The sequence below is a fragment of the Chiloscyllium punctatum genome, chromosome 25 (assembly GCF_047496795.1).
Source record: "Chiloscyllium punctatum isolate Juve2018m chromosome 25, sChiPun1.3, whole genome shotgun sequence".
Taxonomy (NCBI): domain Eukaryota; kingdom Metazoa; phylum Chordata; class Chondrichthyes; order Orectolobiformes; family Hemiscylliidae; genus Chiloscyllium; species Chiloscyllium punctatum.
The window spans coordinates 66,578,902-66,593,976 of NC_092763.1; the positions used below are offsets into that span (position 1 = coordinate 66,578,902).

Below are 15,075 nucleotides of genomic sequence, written 5' to 3' on the forward strand. Positions count from 1 at the left end.
ACAGAAAGTAGGCAACTTTACTGGGCCGCAGTGCACAGGGACAAACCTGGCATTTCCGCATTTCACACATGCCTGCCTGTTGAATCTAATGAGCAGTGAGATGAGGCCTCTCAGTAGCAATTAGTTTGGTATGCTTGCCTTCATTAATTGGTGCATTGAACATAGGAGTTGAGGTGTCATGATGCGGCTATATAGGACATATTGGAGGCCATTTTTAGAATACTGCATTCGATTCTGGTCTCCCTGCTGTAGGAAAGATGTTATTAAACTTGAAAGGGTTCAGAAAAAATTTGCGTGGATATTGCTAGGATTGGAGTGTTTGAGCTATAGGAAGAGGCTGAACAGGCTGGGGCTGTCTTTCCTTGGAGCGATGGAGGTTTTTGCAATCATGAGGAGCATGAATAGCTAAAGTCCTTTTCTGACAGTGGGGGAAATAGAGACCATTGGTTTAAGGTGAGAGAGAAGGATTTAAAAGGGAGCTGAGGGACAATTTTGTTTACACAGAGAGTGCGCATGTATGGAACAAGCTGCCAGAGGAAGTGGTAGAGGCTGGCACAATTACAATTTAAAAGGCACCTGAGGGATGAGTACATGAATAGGAAGGATTTAAAGGGCTGTGGGCCAAATGCCAGCAAATAGGACTTGATTAATTTAGGATATCTGGTCGGTGTGGACAGAAGGGTCTGTTTCCGTGTGGAAAACTCTGGCTCTAGTTGCCCCTCAAATGCCTCAATAGCACCATGGTGGATGAACACTAATAAAATTGCAGCATTGTAGGAGAAGGGGCAGAATTAGTGCAGCATCAATAGTTAAGCAGATACAATTCAGTCCACCTTTTCCTGGCCAAGAGTGGTTAATAGCACCACAGCCTTATTACAGGAGAGAATGCAGTCGCTCGAAGTATCTCTGCTGTCACTCACGTGGATTCTTTCTCTTTCCAGCACACAGCTGCTGGTGCTGAAGGTGGAGGCCAGTCTCTTGTCTCGCCAGGCTCCTGCCTGGAGGACTTCCGCTCCACCCCCTTCATCGAATGCAATGGCGCCCGCGGCACGTGCCACTACTTTGCCAACAAGTACAGCTTCTGGCTGACCATCGTGGAGGAGGGCCAGCAGTTTGTGGAATCGCCACCCTCGGAGACGCTGAAAGCGGGTCAGCTGCGCACTCGGGTCAGTCGCTGTCAAGTCTGCATCAAGTATTTGTAGTGGCCAGCTTGCTCAAAGCTGCCTGACTGGTGTGACTGTTGGTCTGCTGACAAAGGCCTTTTTGATGAATCACCAGCCAGTTTTACAAACTTTGTAAATTAGGAGGAGAAGGTTTCTAAAACAGATTGTATTTTTAAAAACAAATGGCATAACTTGATTCATACAACTATGCAAAGTGCCCCCCACCCCATTTTATTAACCTACTAAGCTTCCACTGAACAAATAAAGAACCAGCTAAAGTCATTATTTACTGGGCCTGCTCTGGTCCAACCTATTTAGTTGCAGTTTATTTTCAGTAGCTTCTTTAAGACTGATCAGGCTGATGCCATGCCTGATTATGGTGTAGTTGGAGTTCACTACATTCTAAAAAGGTGTAGGATGTTGTGAATTAATTTGTGAATAGTAAAGCTAGGGAATGTCTCTTAAGCGTCTCATGTCTGTCTAATGGGCTGTGCCACATGATATGCTACCGCCCACTTGCAAGAAAATGCCAGCTCTTCCACAGGCATTTTTTGAAAACTGGGCATGGGGTTGAGTTATTTTAAGACCTCCTTGCCAATTGTGTTTCTTCATATTCCTGACTGTTCAGTGCAAACTGTTAATGCTCCTATAAATTATCCCTGGCGTTATCACACATGGTGCCCTTTTCCAAGTTGGCATGACACTAAAGCATTTTCCTCTTTGCCATTATATTACAACTTATCTCAGTTGCAGCTTCCTTCCTCTAAGCTGTGGCCCAAAAGGCTTACATCAGGGCTGGGACAGAAGATGGCAAGCTTTAAGGCAAGAGAATCCATTTTTCAAATTTAGTCAGAAACAAATATCTGAAGAGATGGAATAATGTTACTCAGATACCAAAAACAATGAGAAAGAAGACAAGCAGATTCCAAAAATATTTGTTTATTGAATTACTTTTTGAAAGTACAGTGTTAATAAAAGAAAAAAAAAGAAATAACTCATTTAATTGCCCAAAGAAATGAGTTTGATCAATTTAGGTTGGGAGTTGCATGCATCATTAATGAGTTGCATGTGATTCAAGAACCAGAAGTTGCAAACATGGAGACAGGGTATAGGGATGCTGAACAAAAGATGTTTGACAGTTCAAAGTGGTTGCATTTCAGTGTTGGCTACTGAAGATAAACTGGTCTATGTTTCAAAGGCTTTTATATATATACATACTGTAAATACATTTGCTTTATTGTGAAACTTAATTTTAAAAGATGTGTGCTGACCCAACTTCCCCATCCTCATTATATAAAAAACTAAAATTTACTCTCCTGAAATAGGAATGATTTGTGTAATTCGCACAAAGAAAAAAGTATTTTTAAAATACTCATTGTGCAAGATACTTTTCCGCAATAAAAATTGTGTGCAGGACTAGGTTTAAAGCTATCACGTGCACTTCCTAGATCATGAGCCACATTAGAAAAGGCCTGTAGAAGGAATAGCAGGAAACTAAAAATATTGCGGAGGTTCACGTTTACTTATCACAAAGGTGCTCTTACAGTTCACGGCTACCTCAGAAAGTGAAATTGTTGCCTTACTTTCTTTCTGCTACCACAGAATAGATCTGAGTCATTGAAATCAATAAACACGTGTGTACCTGCACTGATATATCTAACTGGCTTTCATTCATATTTGCACAATGGAGTTTCTATTTTTTGTGTCTACTCCTTAAAAAAACATACAGTTCTCTTAAGTGGAGAGGTTGTAAATAACAACCAAAGGCTGTCTGCAATAGTTAATTATCAAATTTATGACATATAACTGGCAGGTGCAGTGAATTTTCCTCGATCACTATTAATCATTAACTCAGAATTCTTTAACACAGAATTATGCCCATCTTCTCCCCTCCCTACCCACAGGTCTAAATGGTTTTGGCACATTTTTGGTGCATTTAACTGCTGCATTCACTGTTAATCATTACGTAATATGTAAATTCCCAGGTGTATTCACTAACAGTGTTGCACTGGTTAAAATTTCAGCATTTAGCAATTAATAGCAAAATAAAAATGAATGCAAATGTGGTATTTCTGCATTCTGGCTTTGATTATAGGTTAAGAACCAGTCAGTAGAGAGATGCCAATAGACAGGGAGGGTTTTATTCTCCTACTTGCTTAGAGAAGAGATTTGGCAGTCTTAGATGAAAGCTTAGAAAGGAACTGGTGCTTGGTATGTAGATCAAATCCAATTAAAAGGGCTCTGTCATACCATGAACTACAAATGCCAGAACTTTTATTTCTTCAATCTAAAACTGAGGAACGTTTGTTGTGTTGGTTGCATGTGACATCAATTTGAGCCATATTTGTCACAACTCAAATTACAGTGATTTACTGTCAGTCATTAGTGTTGCAATGCGGGAATGAATGGTGCTATCAGTTTAGTGAACCACTGATCACTCCACCATTTACAAACCAAAAAAGCCATGGGTCACCAAACCTTTTACTGAATACAGAAACTGTCTTCAATGAACATGCTGCTTTTCTTTCAGAGGTAGCTTTTAGTATTACAATCGAGGGTTTTGTCTTTAATCCAGAATAAGCAACAGGGATATGCCAGAGATAGAAAAGGCAATTAGGCTGAAGCAGAATTTCAGCTAAAAATGAACCTTCATAAAAAAGCTCTGCTTTTGAATTGAATAGCCAGTTCAAATGCACAGTATTTTAGGATGTGGAGATGCAATATTTTGCCATTTTCAAAAGCCAACTGAGAACGTAATTAGAGGCCTGGTAAGGATTTAAATCATGGCTTAAGTTCTGAGGGTAAAATTTCCAAATCCTCAAATGACTTAAGAGAATATTGGAAAATTGTGTGCACTTCAAAACCAGACAGTGGCAAACCCCTGTTGTGCCAAAGAAAAACAACATACTTTTTAAACCCACAAGTGTTTGTATTCAAAATGGTGCTATTTTATATTGCTTCACTGCATTTAGGGTATTCAACTCAATTTACTTATGGCAGGGCATCGTGTATTCAGTATGTAATCTCTTGAACCTGCTTCTGACTCTCTGAAAACTTCAATCACCACAACCCCACCCAACCTCCACCAATTTGGAAAGAATACATTTCAGAATTTAGATGAATTGGTTTTAATTGTGCTCTTGTCATTGTATCTGGAAATGATTTATGTCTGATTTTAAAGAAAATAATTCCAAACTTTATCTCCTTTTTGTTTGTTGTTGCTTAATACCTTGTCACATATAATTATTGTTATCAGGTTTCTATTTTGAATGGCATTTGGTACTACTGAAATTTAAAATTTAAACATTTGTACTAAAAAAAAACTCTGAAGCTGTAGAAATTCAATTTATAATATTTTAAAACAAATAACCAAATGTTAAATGCTAAAAGGGCAACATTACTTTCCCTAGGCCATTGATGTTGCAGAAATATATAAACTGCCGAATGATAGTAAACAATAAATTTATGTATACTTGTCAAAAGGACTCTGTAAAGTCTCCTCTGTCTGCTGACTCTAAAGGACTTGCCGAAACTCTGCTTGAGTTAGTCTCAGCTGAGATCCTGGAGGATGTGAGCACAAATGCAACATTATCTTAAATTTGGCACTGATTGGCAGTTCTGCTCCAAGTGGAATGGGAATGATAAATCATTGGGTTTTGAAGTCCTTTTCTATGACTGACATGAAGGCATTTGGCTGGAACAGAATATGGAAAGCTCAACCAAGCTGGAAACACTTGAAACAGGAGACAGTAACCTCTTCAGTCTGGAATGCTTGTGTCCAACGCATTTCTGGATTTTTACATTTTCTGGATCATAGAATGATACTGGAAGGTCTAACCATCAAGTGTGAGATCAGAAAACAATGTGGATGTAAATATTTGTGTTAACAAAAAAAATGATATAAATAAGAGTTTTCCTCATCTAAACACCTTCTATGGTTTCCCTCCCAAAATATTGTACGAAAGTGACATTGAACAAATGCTCAAAATATTTTCAAATAGCAGCTTTTTTCTGAATGATAGATTTTTGGATTAGAGAGGTTAGAATCTACTAGATTTCCAATTTGAGGGAAGTATTCCATTTCCTAAATTAAAGGTCAGTATTGACATTGATCGAATGGTTATTTTATCTGTTGTATGTTCCATGGAATATCCCTCATCTCAATGAGCTTAAAAGTTCACCAGAAATTAAGGATTGAACAAGAAATGCCTCCATAGCCGTGTAAGGTAAACGTATACTCATACTAACTTGGTGTCATCTTAGGTAATATGTGAGGTGGAGGCACCAGTGGTCTTCTCCTCTCAGTCTTCTCTCTTGCTCTGAAGAAGAATAGGTTGGTTTCAGCTCTTAAGGCTTTTGTTCTCTTCAGGCATTTTTTAATGTCTAGGTGTATCGAAGTGCTGAATTTACCTTATGCTCCCATTTCTTTTAATTACACAGAGTAAAGTGGGATCTAAAACTTCATGAAGAAATTTGATTTAACTATCTTCTATTTGCCTTTTTGATGGTTTTTGTTTCACCAATGCAAAGGTAGCTCATTGAAAGCCTAACCTTCCTAGATCTCCCAGTGTCTGCGTGGGTTTCCTCTCACAGTCCAAAGATATGCAGGTCAGGTAAATTGGCCATGCTAAATTGCTCATAATGTTAGGGACTTTAGTCAGAGGGAAATGGGCCTGGATGGGTTACTCTTCGGAGGGTCGGTGTAAACTTGTTGGGCCGAAGGGCCTGTTTCCACACTGTAGGGAATCTAATCTAAAATCTCTGATTGGAAAGCACTGCTCAATGATCTGCCTGTTCTGCAGCTGAAAGAAATTTTAGCTGAAGGAAGATTGATGTTCTTCCTAGTGTTGGAAATCTGTGAACAAATTTAGCACTGATCAGAATTCCATTGATGCTATTCAAGTCAGATCTAGAGTCTGAATCTAAGGTAAGACAAGATACAAGGAATTTTGTTGGAGAGTTAGTAAGTCAAACCTGATGAAAATACCCATTAAAGAATCTTCACATTTTGTCTGGTGTTCGAGTTTGCAAAAGATTCTGTACCGTTCCTTTGGACAGATCAAATCTCCCAACAACAATTTCTCAATATCCAAAGTTGTTTGGTTATAAAGAATCTGAATCAGTAAGATTTGATAGTACAAAATAAAACAATCATTCTCTCTTTTTTTCTCCGTGCAACTCTCAATTCCATTCCGTTAAAAATATTTTGGCCCTTTATCAGAAATCTACAATTGTAATACAATACTGTGCTATATCTTCACATAAACAACATCGGGGCTAATGAGAACACACTGTAGAGATAGCTAGATAGGATCAGCTGTCATATTTGCAATGGCTTTCAGAGATTTTGCAGTGACAGACTTTCTTGTGTGCGCTTTTGATGATTGCCCCATATAATAATTTGGAAGACAGCCAACATTAAGGGCAGCACGGTGGCACAGTGGTTAGCACTGCTGCCTCACAGCGCCAGAGACCCGAGTTCAATTCCCACCTCGGGAACTGTCTGTGTGGAGTTTGCACATTCTCCCCATGTCTGCGTGGGTTTCCACCGGGTGCTCCGGTTTCCTCCCACAGTCCAAAAAAAATGTGCAGGTTAGGTGCTAAACTGTTAGGTGAAGGGGTAAATGTAGGGGAATGGGTCTGGGTGGGTGCGCTTCGGTGGGTCGGTGTGGACTTGTTGGGCCGAAGGGCCTGTTCCCACACTGTAAGTAATCTAATCAAACATCTATGTTTTGTCAATATTTCTTTTGTCTTGGTGCTAATAGTCATCTCCTTAAAGGTAACTAGCCTTGATGGTGAAAGTACTACCTGCTCCTGTGACTCCTATTTCAGTGCTTAATTTTCTGCCAGATTTTCTTAAATGTCTATTATTAATGTGATTTTTTTTGTGTGGTTGAATATTATTAAGCAGATGATTACTAAACTCTGTGTTGTTCCACGTTGAACATATTGGAGCCATAACTGGGGAAACAATTCTAAGTACTGTATATGTCCTGGACCCTAAATCTCAGCTTTTGGTGTGCTACTATTGTACCAGGAGTGGGTGTGTGTGCATTTTAATGATATTCCAATAAATCATTATACTTTCTTGTGTTTGATACCATTGTGCTTTTCCCTTCACTTTTTAACTTTCTGACTTTTCTTTCCCTGCATTCGTATTGGGAAAAGGTCTGGTTTGTTTTTACTACACTCATGAAATTGCATTAATAGAGAAGCAACTTCATAAGTCCTTAAGTAGGGGATCTCAGTCGAAATGCTGCCGTATGTAATTCTCCCAGCGGACCCGTGTAGCTTCTTAAAGTGTCACGTCCAATTGGGAACATACAGCAGGCGTTCTAAATGCCACTCTTTAAAAAGAAAAGAAGCCTTTTCTAATGAAAGGGAGCTTGGTCCTTGTCTGCAAGTGCTGAATGCGCAGTAATGATACAAAAAAGCCACTTCTGCACCAGTCAGTTTGCTGTTCTATTGATGTTGTCCTTCCACTGCACTCCTTCATTTTTGCACAGCTGGTGTAGTTATTAGGAGATCAAATCAAATAATGTGTTAGCCTCAGTAAATTTTGTGTTCTAGGCAACCCTTTAAATAATCACCATGTTTTAATCATTTAACAACCATGTGGAGATAACTGAATCATTGATGGGCTGTATTAGGTTTGAAGGATTGAATCAGTGTACTAATTCTGAGTAATAAACATTTAATCAAAATCACATTTTGGAGGATTATTTTGATAGTTTAGTCATTGTGCATAAAATGTTTTAGTACACGGAGAAGAATTAAGCACCAAAACATTGGGCCACACTATTTCCTATTTACAGATGGTTAAAAGAAACCCAAAAGGCACAAAAGGTGGGCAAGCTTATTTCATGTTAGCTGTGTGCCATTTTCACGCAAACTGTTCCATGGTATTGAAATCCTTTTGCACATGCAAAATGATATCCCAGACTGAGGCCCTCTTTGCGAAGTTTGCTTGCCATTGAATATATCTTGTGCTGAACTTGTAGTGATAGCACCTCCAAATACCACCACCTTGGTTGTTGAAGTCACAGTGTTGAGAAATGCTGCAGAAGAAGTCGTGAAGGCCTTACATACTGATATAGTGTGAATTATGAAGGGAGTGAGCATTTAGGCTTTAAAGACATGGTACTAATTATGTAGAACACTTTTTATCTGGATAGCATCGAATATTTTGATTGTCATTGCAAATGGGCAAGCGGATGTATTCCATTAGACTTGTGCCTTGTATATTAGATAGATTAGATTAGATTAGATTACTTACAGTGTGGAAACAGGCCCTTCGGCCCAACAAGTCCACACTGCCCCGCCGAAGCGTAACCCACCCATACCCCTGCATCTATATCTACCCCTTACCTAACACTACGGGCAATTTAGCACGGCCAATTCACCTGACCTGCACATCTTTGGAGTGTGGGAGGAAACCGGAGCACCCGGAGGAAACCCACGTTAAGAAGTGAACTATTCCTTACAGATTATCCAGCCCCCAAATAGCTCAAGTACCTTAACAGGTTAATATGGCTAATCAGCTGCATGTTTGGTCACTGATACCAGCTCAGCTTTAATCTGGTAGCACCCATCTAGCAAAGGAAGGAGCAGGAAATGGTTTGACTCCTACATACTGATGGAAAAATATATTCATATTCAAAGGCCATGGAGGACTGGAATAATAAACTATTTGGAGGTTCTGGATTTTAAAAAAAGCATTTACCAATGTTTTACAGAGACATGAGATTTCTTCAATTGTGCACCAATAGTGTGAGCTGTAAAGTAATGTGACTCACCTGATAATTACTGAAAGGTCAGGTAACTTTTGAGAGGAGACAGAGCTTTAAAGAGAGAAGGAAAATTAGGTTTATGGCTTTAATTGCTGGACAACTTCGTTTGAAATGATGGGGTCTATATAATGAGGTTTGCCTGCTAGCAATCTTGTGAAATTGGTTTCTGTTTTTATCAGGACACCTGGGTGCGTCAGTAGAAAGAAAATACATCCAATCTGAGCAGTAAGCAAGTCTGTCTCCTAAATAAAATAAAAAGAAACTTTACAAGGACAAGACAAGCTGCACAGATCACAATAGCCTCATTAACACAGGCTGAATTGTTATTGCTCACTGACTTTCCTTCTGAACTAAAGTCTATTCTGAAGAATTTTCCTCACTCTACAGCAGTCAGTATTTCATTTCCATCAACAGGTGTCTTGGAGAAGTGTGAGAAGTCATCCTATATTTATCCTTTGAGATCAGACCCTTGACCTGCAGCGTTTTTTTTTCAATTTGCTTTTTAAAAAAGATATCACCTCGGCAGAGCTACGTTACTTCAGTTATCACATGAATGTATTTAGATTAAAAGGATATATTTTAATTCTGGATCTCGGCTTAGTTAGCAAGTAGCTTTTCCACTTATTTAAAGAATAAGTTTGCTTATAATAAATGAGTTATTCTTGAGTTTATTAAAGACATCTTGTTAAAGTTTCTTTTCTTTTGGATAACAGTAACACAGAGAAGCAATTTGACGATTTCGGCAACTGAATCCAAAGTGTGTCATTTATTGTATGAGTCATGGAGGGAAGGGATTTGATTACCTGCTCATTTACCCTATTAAAGTCATGGTAACAGGTTTATTCACCGTACTTAATTCAGCATAAGTGACTTAATTTTCCACAGAATGGCCCTGACCAGATGGGGTGGCACGGTGGCTCAGTGGTTAGCACTGCTGCCTCACAGCACCAGGGACCCAGGTTTGATTCCAGCCTTGGGCGACTGGCTGTGTGGAGTTTGCACATTCTCCCTGTGTCCGCGTGGGTTTCCTCCAGGTGCTCCAGTTTCCTCCCACAGTCCAAAGATGTGCAGGTCAGATGAATTGGCCATTCTAAATTGCCCATAGTGTTAGGTGCATTAATCAGAAGGAAATGGGTCTGGGTGGGTTACTTTTCAGAGGGTCGGTGTGGACTTGTTGGGCCGAAGGGCCTATTTCCACACTGTAGAGAATCTATCCTAAAATTTGTTCTTATTCAAGAACCTTTCTACAATTAGCACCATAACTGGAGGATGCATCTATCTATGTCCAATTGATACAGCATTTGAAATGTTGATATTGTTGTTCATGATCTTGGGAATGCTGTTGCATGACAAGGTAAGCTGTTTAGACTTCTTGTTGAAAATGTCCACTTTCTTGCACTTGTAGATGTCAGTTTTTGTTGTAAATTCTTGTGCTTCTGAGGAAGGAACCTAAAGCATGAATATTTTCTTCTCACCCCGGATCATGCTGAGCCTTACTTATTTCATTATCCCCTTTTTGTATCTTAATTCTCATATGGCTTGTGAAATAATTCCCAACACACTCTCAATGAAATCTCACTCACTGGCCAAGAGGTTTCATTGCAGATACCAGTCAGTGTTGACAGTTATGATGTAATTGGGAGGAGTGCACTAATAATTGAGCCGCACTATTCCACAAGTGAGAAATATAGTTCACAAACTGTGCTAAACTGAAATAGGGATAATTACATAGGGATAAGGTTAAATTTGGCTGAAATGGAGCAGAAAGTGTTTCAGAAAAGATGGTGAGGAAGAATGGTAGACATTTAAGAAAATCATTCGTGATTTAGAGCAAATATATATCCAGATGCAGAAGAAGCATGTTAGGAATGTTAAACTGACTATGGTTGCCCAAGAATGTTAAAGATAATACCAAATAGAAAGAGTAAAAACATACAATGGAGCAAAGATTGGAGAAGTTTAAAAGCCAAACGATGACTGAAAGAAAATAATCGAGAAGAAAATAAACTGTGTGGACAAGCTAGCATGTCATTTCAAAGTGATCTGCAAGGGCTTCTTTAAAGATATAAGGAAGAGGTGGGTCAAAGTGAACATAGGCCTCTTAGAGAATAAGATTGGGGACTAGGAAATGGCAGAGGAGTTGGCTATTGGTTGTAATCTTCCAAGAATCCATGGATTCTGTAGATGTCCCAGAGTTTTGAAAAACTGTCAATGTAACAACCTTATTGAAAAAGGGATGTAGACAAAAAAAACACAGGTGACTATAGGCTGATTAGCATAGTATATGTCATTGTGAAAATGTTTGAGTCTATTGTGAAGGATGTCGAGCATTTAGGAATAGATAATATAATTAATCAGAGTCAGCAAAGGACAAATCATACCTCATAAGTTTATTAGAGTTCTCTGAGGAGACATCAGGCATGATAGATAAAAGGCAACCAGTAGATATAATATATTTAATCTTCCAAAAACATATTTAATAAGACACTCACATAAGGTATTTAAATAAGTTTAAACCTCATGGTTTTGTTGGTAGTATATTAACATTGATAGACAATTGGATATCTAATAGAAGACAAGAGAGTTGTGAGAAAGGGAACCTTGTCAGGATGGTGATGTGTAACTAGTGGAGTGACACAGGTATGAGTGCTGGGCCATAATTCTTTACAATATATATCAATCACTCAGAGAATGAATATATTCAATAACAAGTCTACCGTTTTAGATAATTTTTGGGGGGGATGACTTACCAGGGTAAGCGATGGGGTACAGGTCTCTGGCACAGAGTCAGAAGGGAAGGGGGGAGATGAGCAGAGCTTTAGTTACTGGGGACTCCATAGTTAGGGGGATAGATAGGAGGTTCTGTGGGAACAAGAGAGACTCATGGTTGGCGTGTTGCCGCCCAGATGCCAGGGTTAGTGATGTCTCGGGGCGTGTATTTGGGATCCTTGATGGGGAGGGGGAGCAGCCCCAAGTCATGATCCACATAGGCACTAGCAACATAGGTAGGAAAAGGGATAGGGAGTTAAGGCAGAAATTCAGAGAGCTAGTTTAGAGCTTAGAGCTAGAACAAACAGAGTTGTTATCTCTGGTTTGTTACCCGTGCCACGTGCTAGTGGGGCGAGGAATAGGGAGAGAGAGGAGTTGAACACATGGCTACAGGGATGGTGCAGGAGGAAGGGTTTCAGATACCTGGGCAATTGGGGTTTATTCGGGCGTAGGTGGTACCTCTACAAATAGGATTGTCTATGCCTGAACCAGAGGGGTACCAATATCCTGGGGGGAGGGGGGGGGGGGGGGGTGGAAAATGTGCTAATGCTCTTCAGGAGGGTTTAAACTAATTCAGCAGAGGGATACGAACCTCAACTGTAGTTCCAGTGGTCAGGAGGTTGAGAGTAGTGAAGTCAGAAATAAGGTTTCAAGGTCGTAAGATTGCATCGGCAAACAGGAAGGTGGTTTGAAGTGTGTCTACTTCAATGCCAGGAGCATCCAGAATAAGGTAGGTGAACTGGCATCATGCATTGGTACATGTGATTTTGATGTTGTAGCCATTTTGGAGACATGGATAGAGCAGGGACAGGAATGGTTGTAGCAGGTTCTGGGATTTAGATGTTTCAGTAATAACAGAGAAGATGGTAAAGAAAGGGAGGTGTGGCATTGTTAGTCAAGGACAGTATCACGGTGGCTGAAAGGGCATTTAAGGATTCATCTACTGAGGTAGTATGGGCTTAGGTTAGAAACTGGAAAGGAGGGATCACCCTGTTGGAAGTTTTCTATAAGCCTCCAAGTAGTTCCAGAGATGTAGGGAAAGGAGAGCAAAGATGATTCTGGATAGGAGCGAGAGTAATAGGGTAGTTGTTATGGGGGACATAAACTTTCCAAATATTGACTGTAAATACTATAGTTTGAGTACTTTAGATGGGTCAGTTTTTGTCCAATGTATGCAGGATCGTTTCCCAACACAGTACATAGACAGGCCAACAAGGGGCGAGACCATGTTAGATTTGGTAGTGGGTAATGAACACGGCAAGGTATTAGATTTGGAGGTGGGTGAGCACTTTGGTGATAGTGACCACAATTTGGTGATGTTTACTTTAGTGATGGAAAGGGATTGGTATATATCGCAGTGTAAGAGATATAGCTGGGGGAGAGGTAATTATGATGCAATTAGGCAAGATTTAGGATGCATACGATGGGGGAGGAAACTGCAGGTGATAAGCACAATTGAAATGTGGCTTATTCAAGGACCAGCTACTACGAGTCCTTCGTAAGTATGTACCTGTCAGGCAGGGAGGAAGTGGTCGAGCAAGGGAGCCGTGGTTCATTAAAGAAGTTGAATCTCTTGTTAAGAGGAAGCAGAAGGCTAATGTTCAGATGAGATGTGAAGGCTCAGTTAGGGCACTTGAGAGTTTCAAGTTAGCCAGGAAGGACCTAAAGAGAGAGCTAAGAAGAGCCAAGAAGGGACATGAGAAATCATTGGTGGATAGGATCAAGGAAAACCCTGAAACTTTTTATAGGTATACCAGGAATAAAAGAAAGACTAGAGTAAGATTAATGCCAATCAAGTACAGTAGTTGGAAGTTGTGTGTGGTGTCCGAGGAGATAGGGGAAATGGTAAATGAATATTTTTCATCAGTATTCACACTAGAAAAAGATGATGTTTTTGAGGAGAATACTGAGCTGCAGGCTGCTAGACTAGGTGGGATTGAGGTTCACAAGGACGAGGTGTTAGCAATTCTGGAAAGTATGAAAATAGATAAGTCCCCTGGGTCGGATGGGATTTATCCTAGGATTCTGTGGAAAGCCAGGGAATAAATTGCAGAGCCTTTGGTTTCTCCTGGTTAGTAAGGTTAGGTCACATGGGATCCAGGGGAAACAGCCAGTTGCAGACAAATTTGGCTTGAAGACAGAGGGTGGTGGTAGAGGTTTGCTTTTCAGACTGGAGGCCTGTGAATTGTGGTCTGCCACAACGATAAATGCTGGGTCCACTGCTTTTTATAATTTATTTAAATGATTCAGATATGAATATAGGTGGTATGATTAATAAGTTTACAGATGACACTAAAATAAGTGGTGTAATGGACAGTGAAGAAGATTATCTCAGAGTGCAATGGGACCTCGATCAAATGGGCCAATGGGCTGAGGAGTAGCAAATGGAGTTTAATTTAGATAAATGTGAGGTATTGCATTTTGGCAAGGTAAATCAGGGCAGGACATATACAGTTAATGGGAGAGCACTGGAGAGTGTTGTCCAAAAAAGAGACCTAGAAATGCAGATGCATAGATCCTTAAAAGTGAAGTCGCAGATAAGATAATGAAGAAAACATTTGGCTTGTCTGCCCTTGTTGGTCAGAACATTGAGTATAGGAGTTGGGACATCAGCTTGTGGCTGTACAGAACACTGGTGAGGCCACTCTTAGAATACTGCAAACAATTCTGGTCATCCTTCTATAAGAACGATGGTGTTAAATTTGAGAGTGTGCAGAAAAGATTTACAATGATGTTGCCGGGACTGGAAGGTTTGAGAGGCAAGAGGCTGAATAGACTGGGGCTATTTTCCCTGAGGTTTATAAAACCTGAAGGTTTATAAAATCATAAGGGGCATGGATAGGGTGAATAGCCAAGGTTTTTATCCCAGGGTAGGGCAGTCCAAAGCTAGAGGATATAGGTTTAAGGTGAGAGCACTGAACAAGAAGGAATGTAAAGTTGTACTCTATTTCTTTATTTTTCTGCCTTTATATTCTATACTTTGGTTGATTATTATGTGTTTCAAGATGATGCCTGACAGTGGCAACACCTTACAACACTTTACACTGTATTTTGTAACAACACATGTGACAATAAATCAAATCAAATCAAATAAATCTAGACACAAGTAAAGGCATTGCAAAAGACCTATGAGTGGATAGTCAGCTTGCTAGTGGGCATATTATTCTGACATGATCGTGCATTACCCTGGCAGTTCCATTTTTTTTTAAGTGGTGGTTTCAGCAAAAGCAATACATTATCGTCAGAAGCAATTGGCTGTCTGGAATTTTGGAGAATTTGCTAAGGGTCAAATTTTTCAAATGCCCATTTTTGAAGACCATTAAGTGTATCCAACAGCATTACAGTCAATTAAC

At 39.8% G+C, this 15,075-nt stretch overlaps 1 protein-coding gene across 3 annotated transcripts in view; it reads left to right on the plus strand.

Annotated features, from left to right (window-relative positions):
* col4a6 (collagen, type IV, alpha 6) overlaps positions 1–7,261 on the plus strand; it is a 418,171-nt gene extending 410,910 nt beyond the window's left edge. For all 3 annotated transcript variants that reach the window (XM_072595456.1, XM_072595455.1, XM_072595457.1), the window contains one exon: positions 942–7,261. In XM_072595456.1, coding sequence (XP_072451557.1) covers positions 942–1,202 — 261 coding nt within the window. In that variant the 3' untranslated portion in view covers positions 1,203–7,261. The remainder of the gene's footprint in view (positions 1–941) is intronic.
* The last annotated feature ends 7,814 nt before the right edge of the window (positions 7,262–15,075 follow it).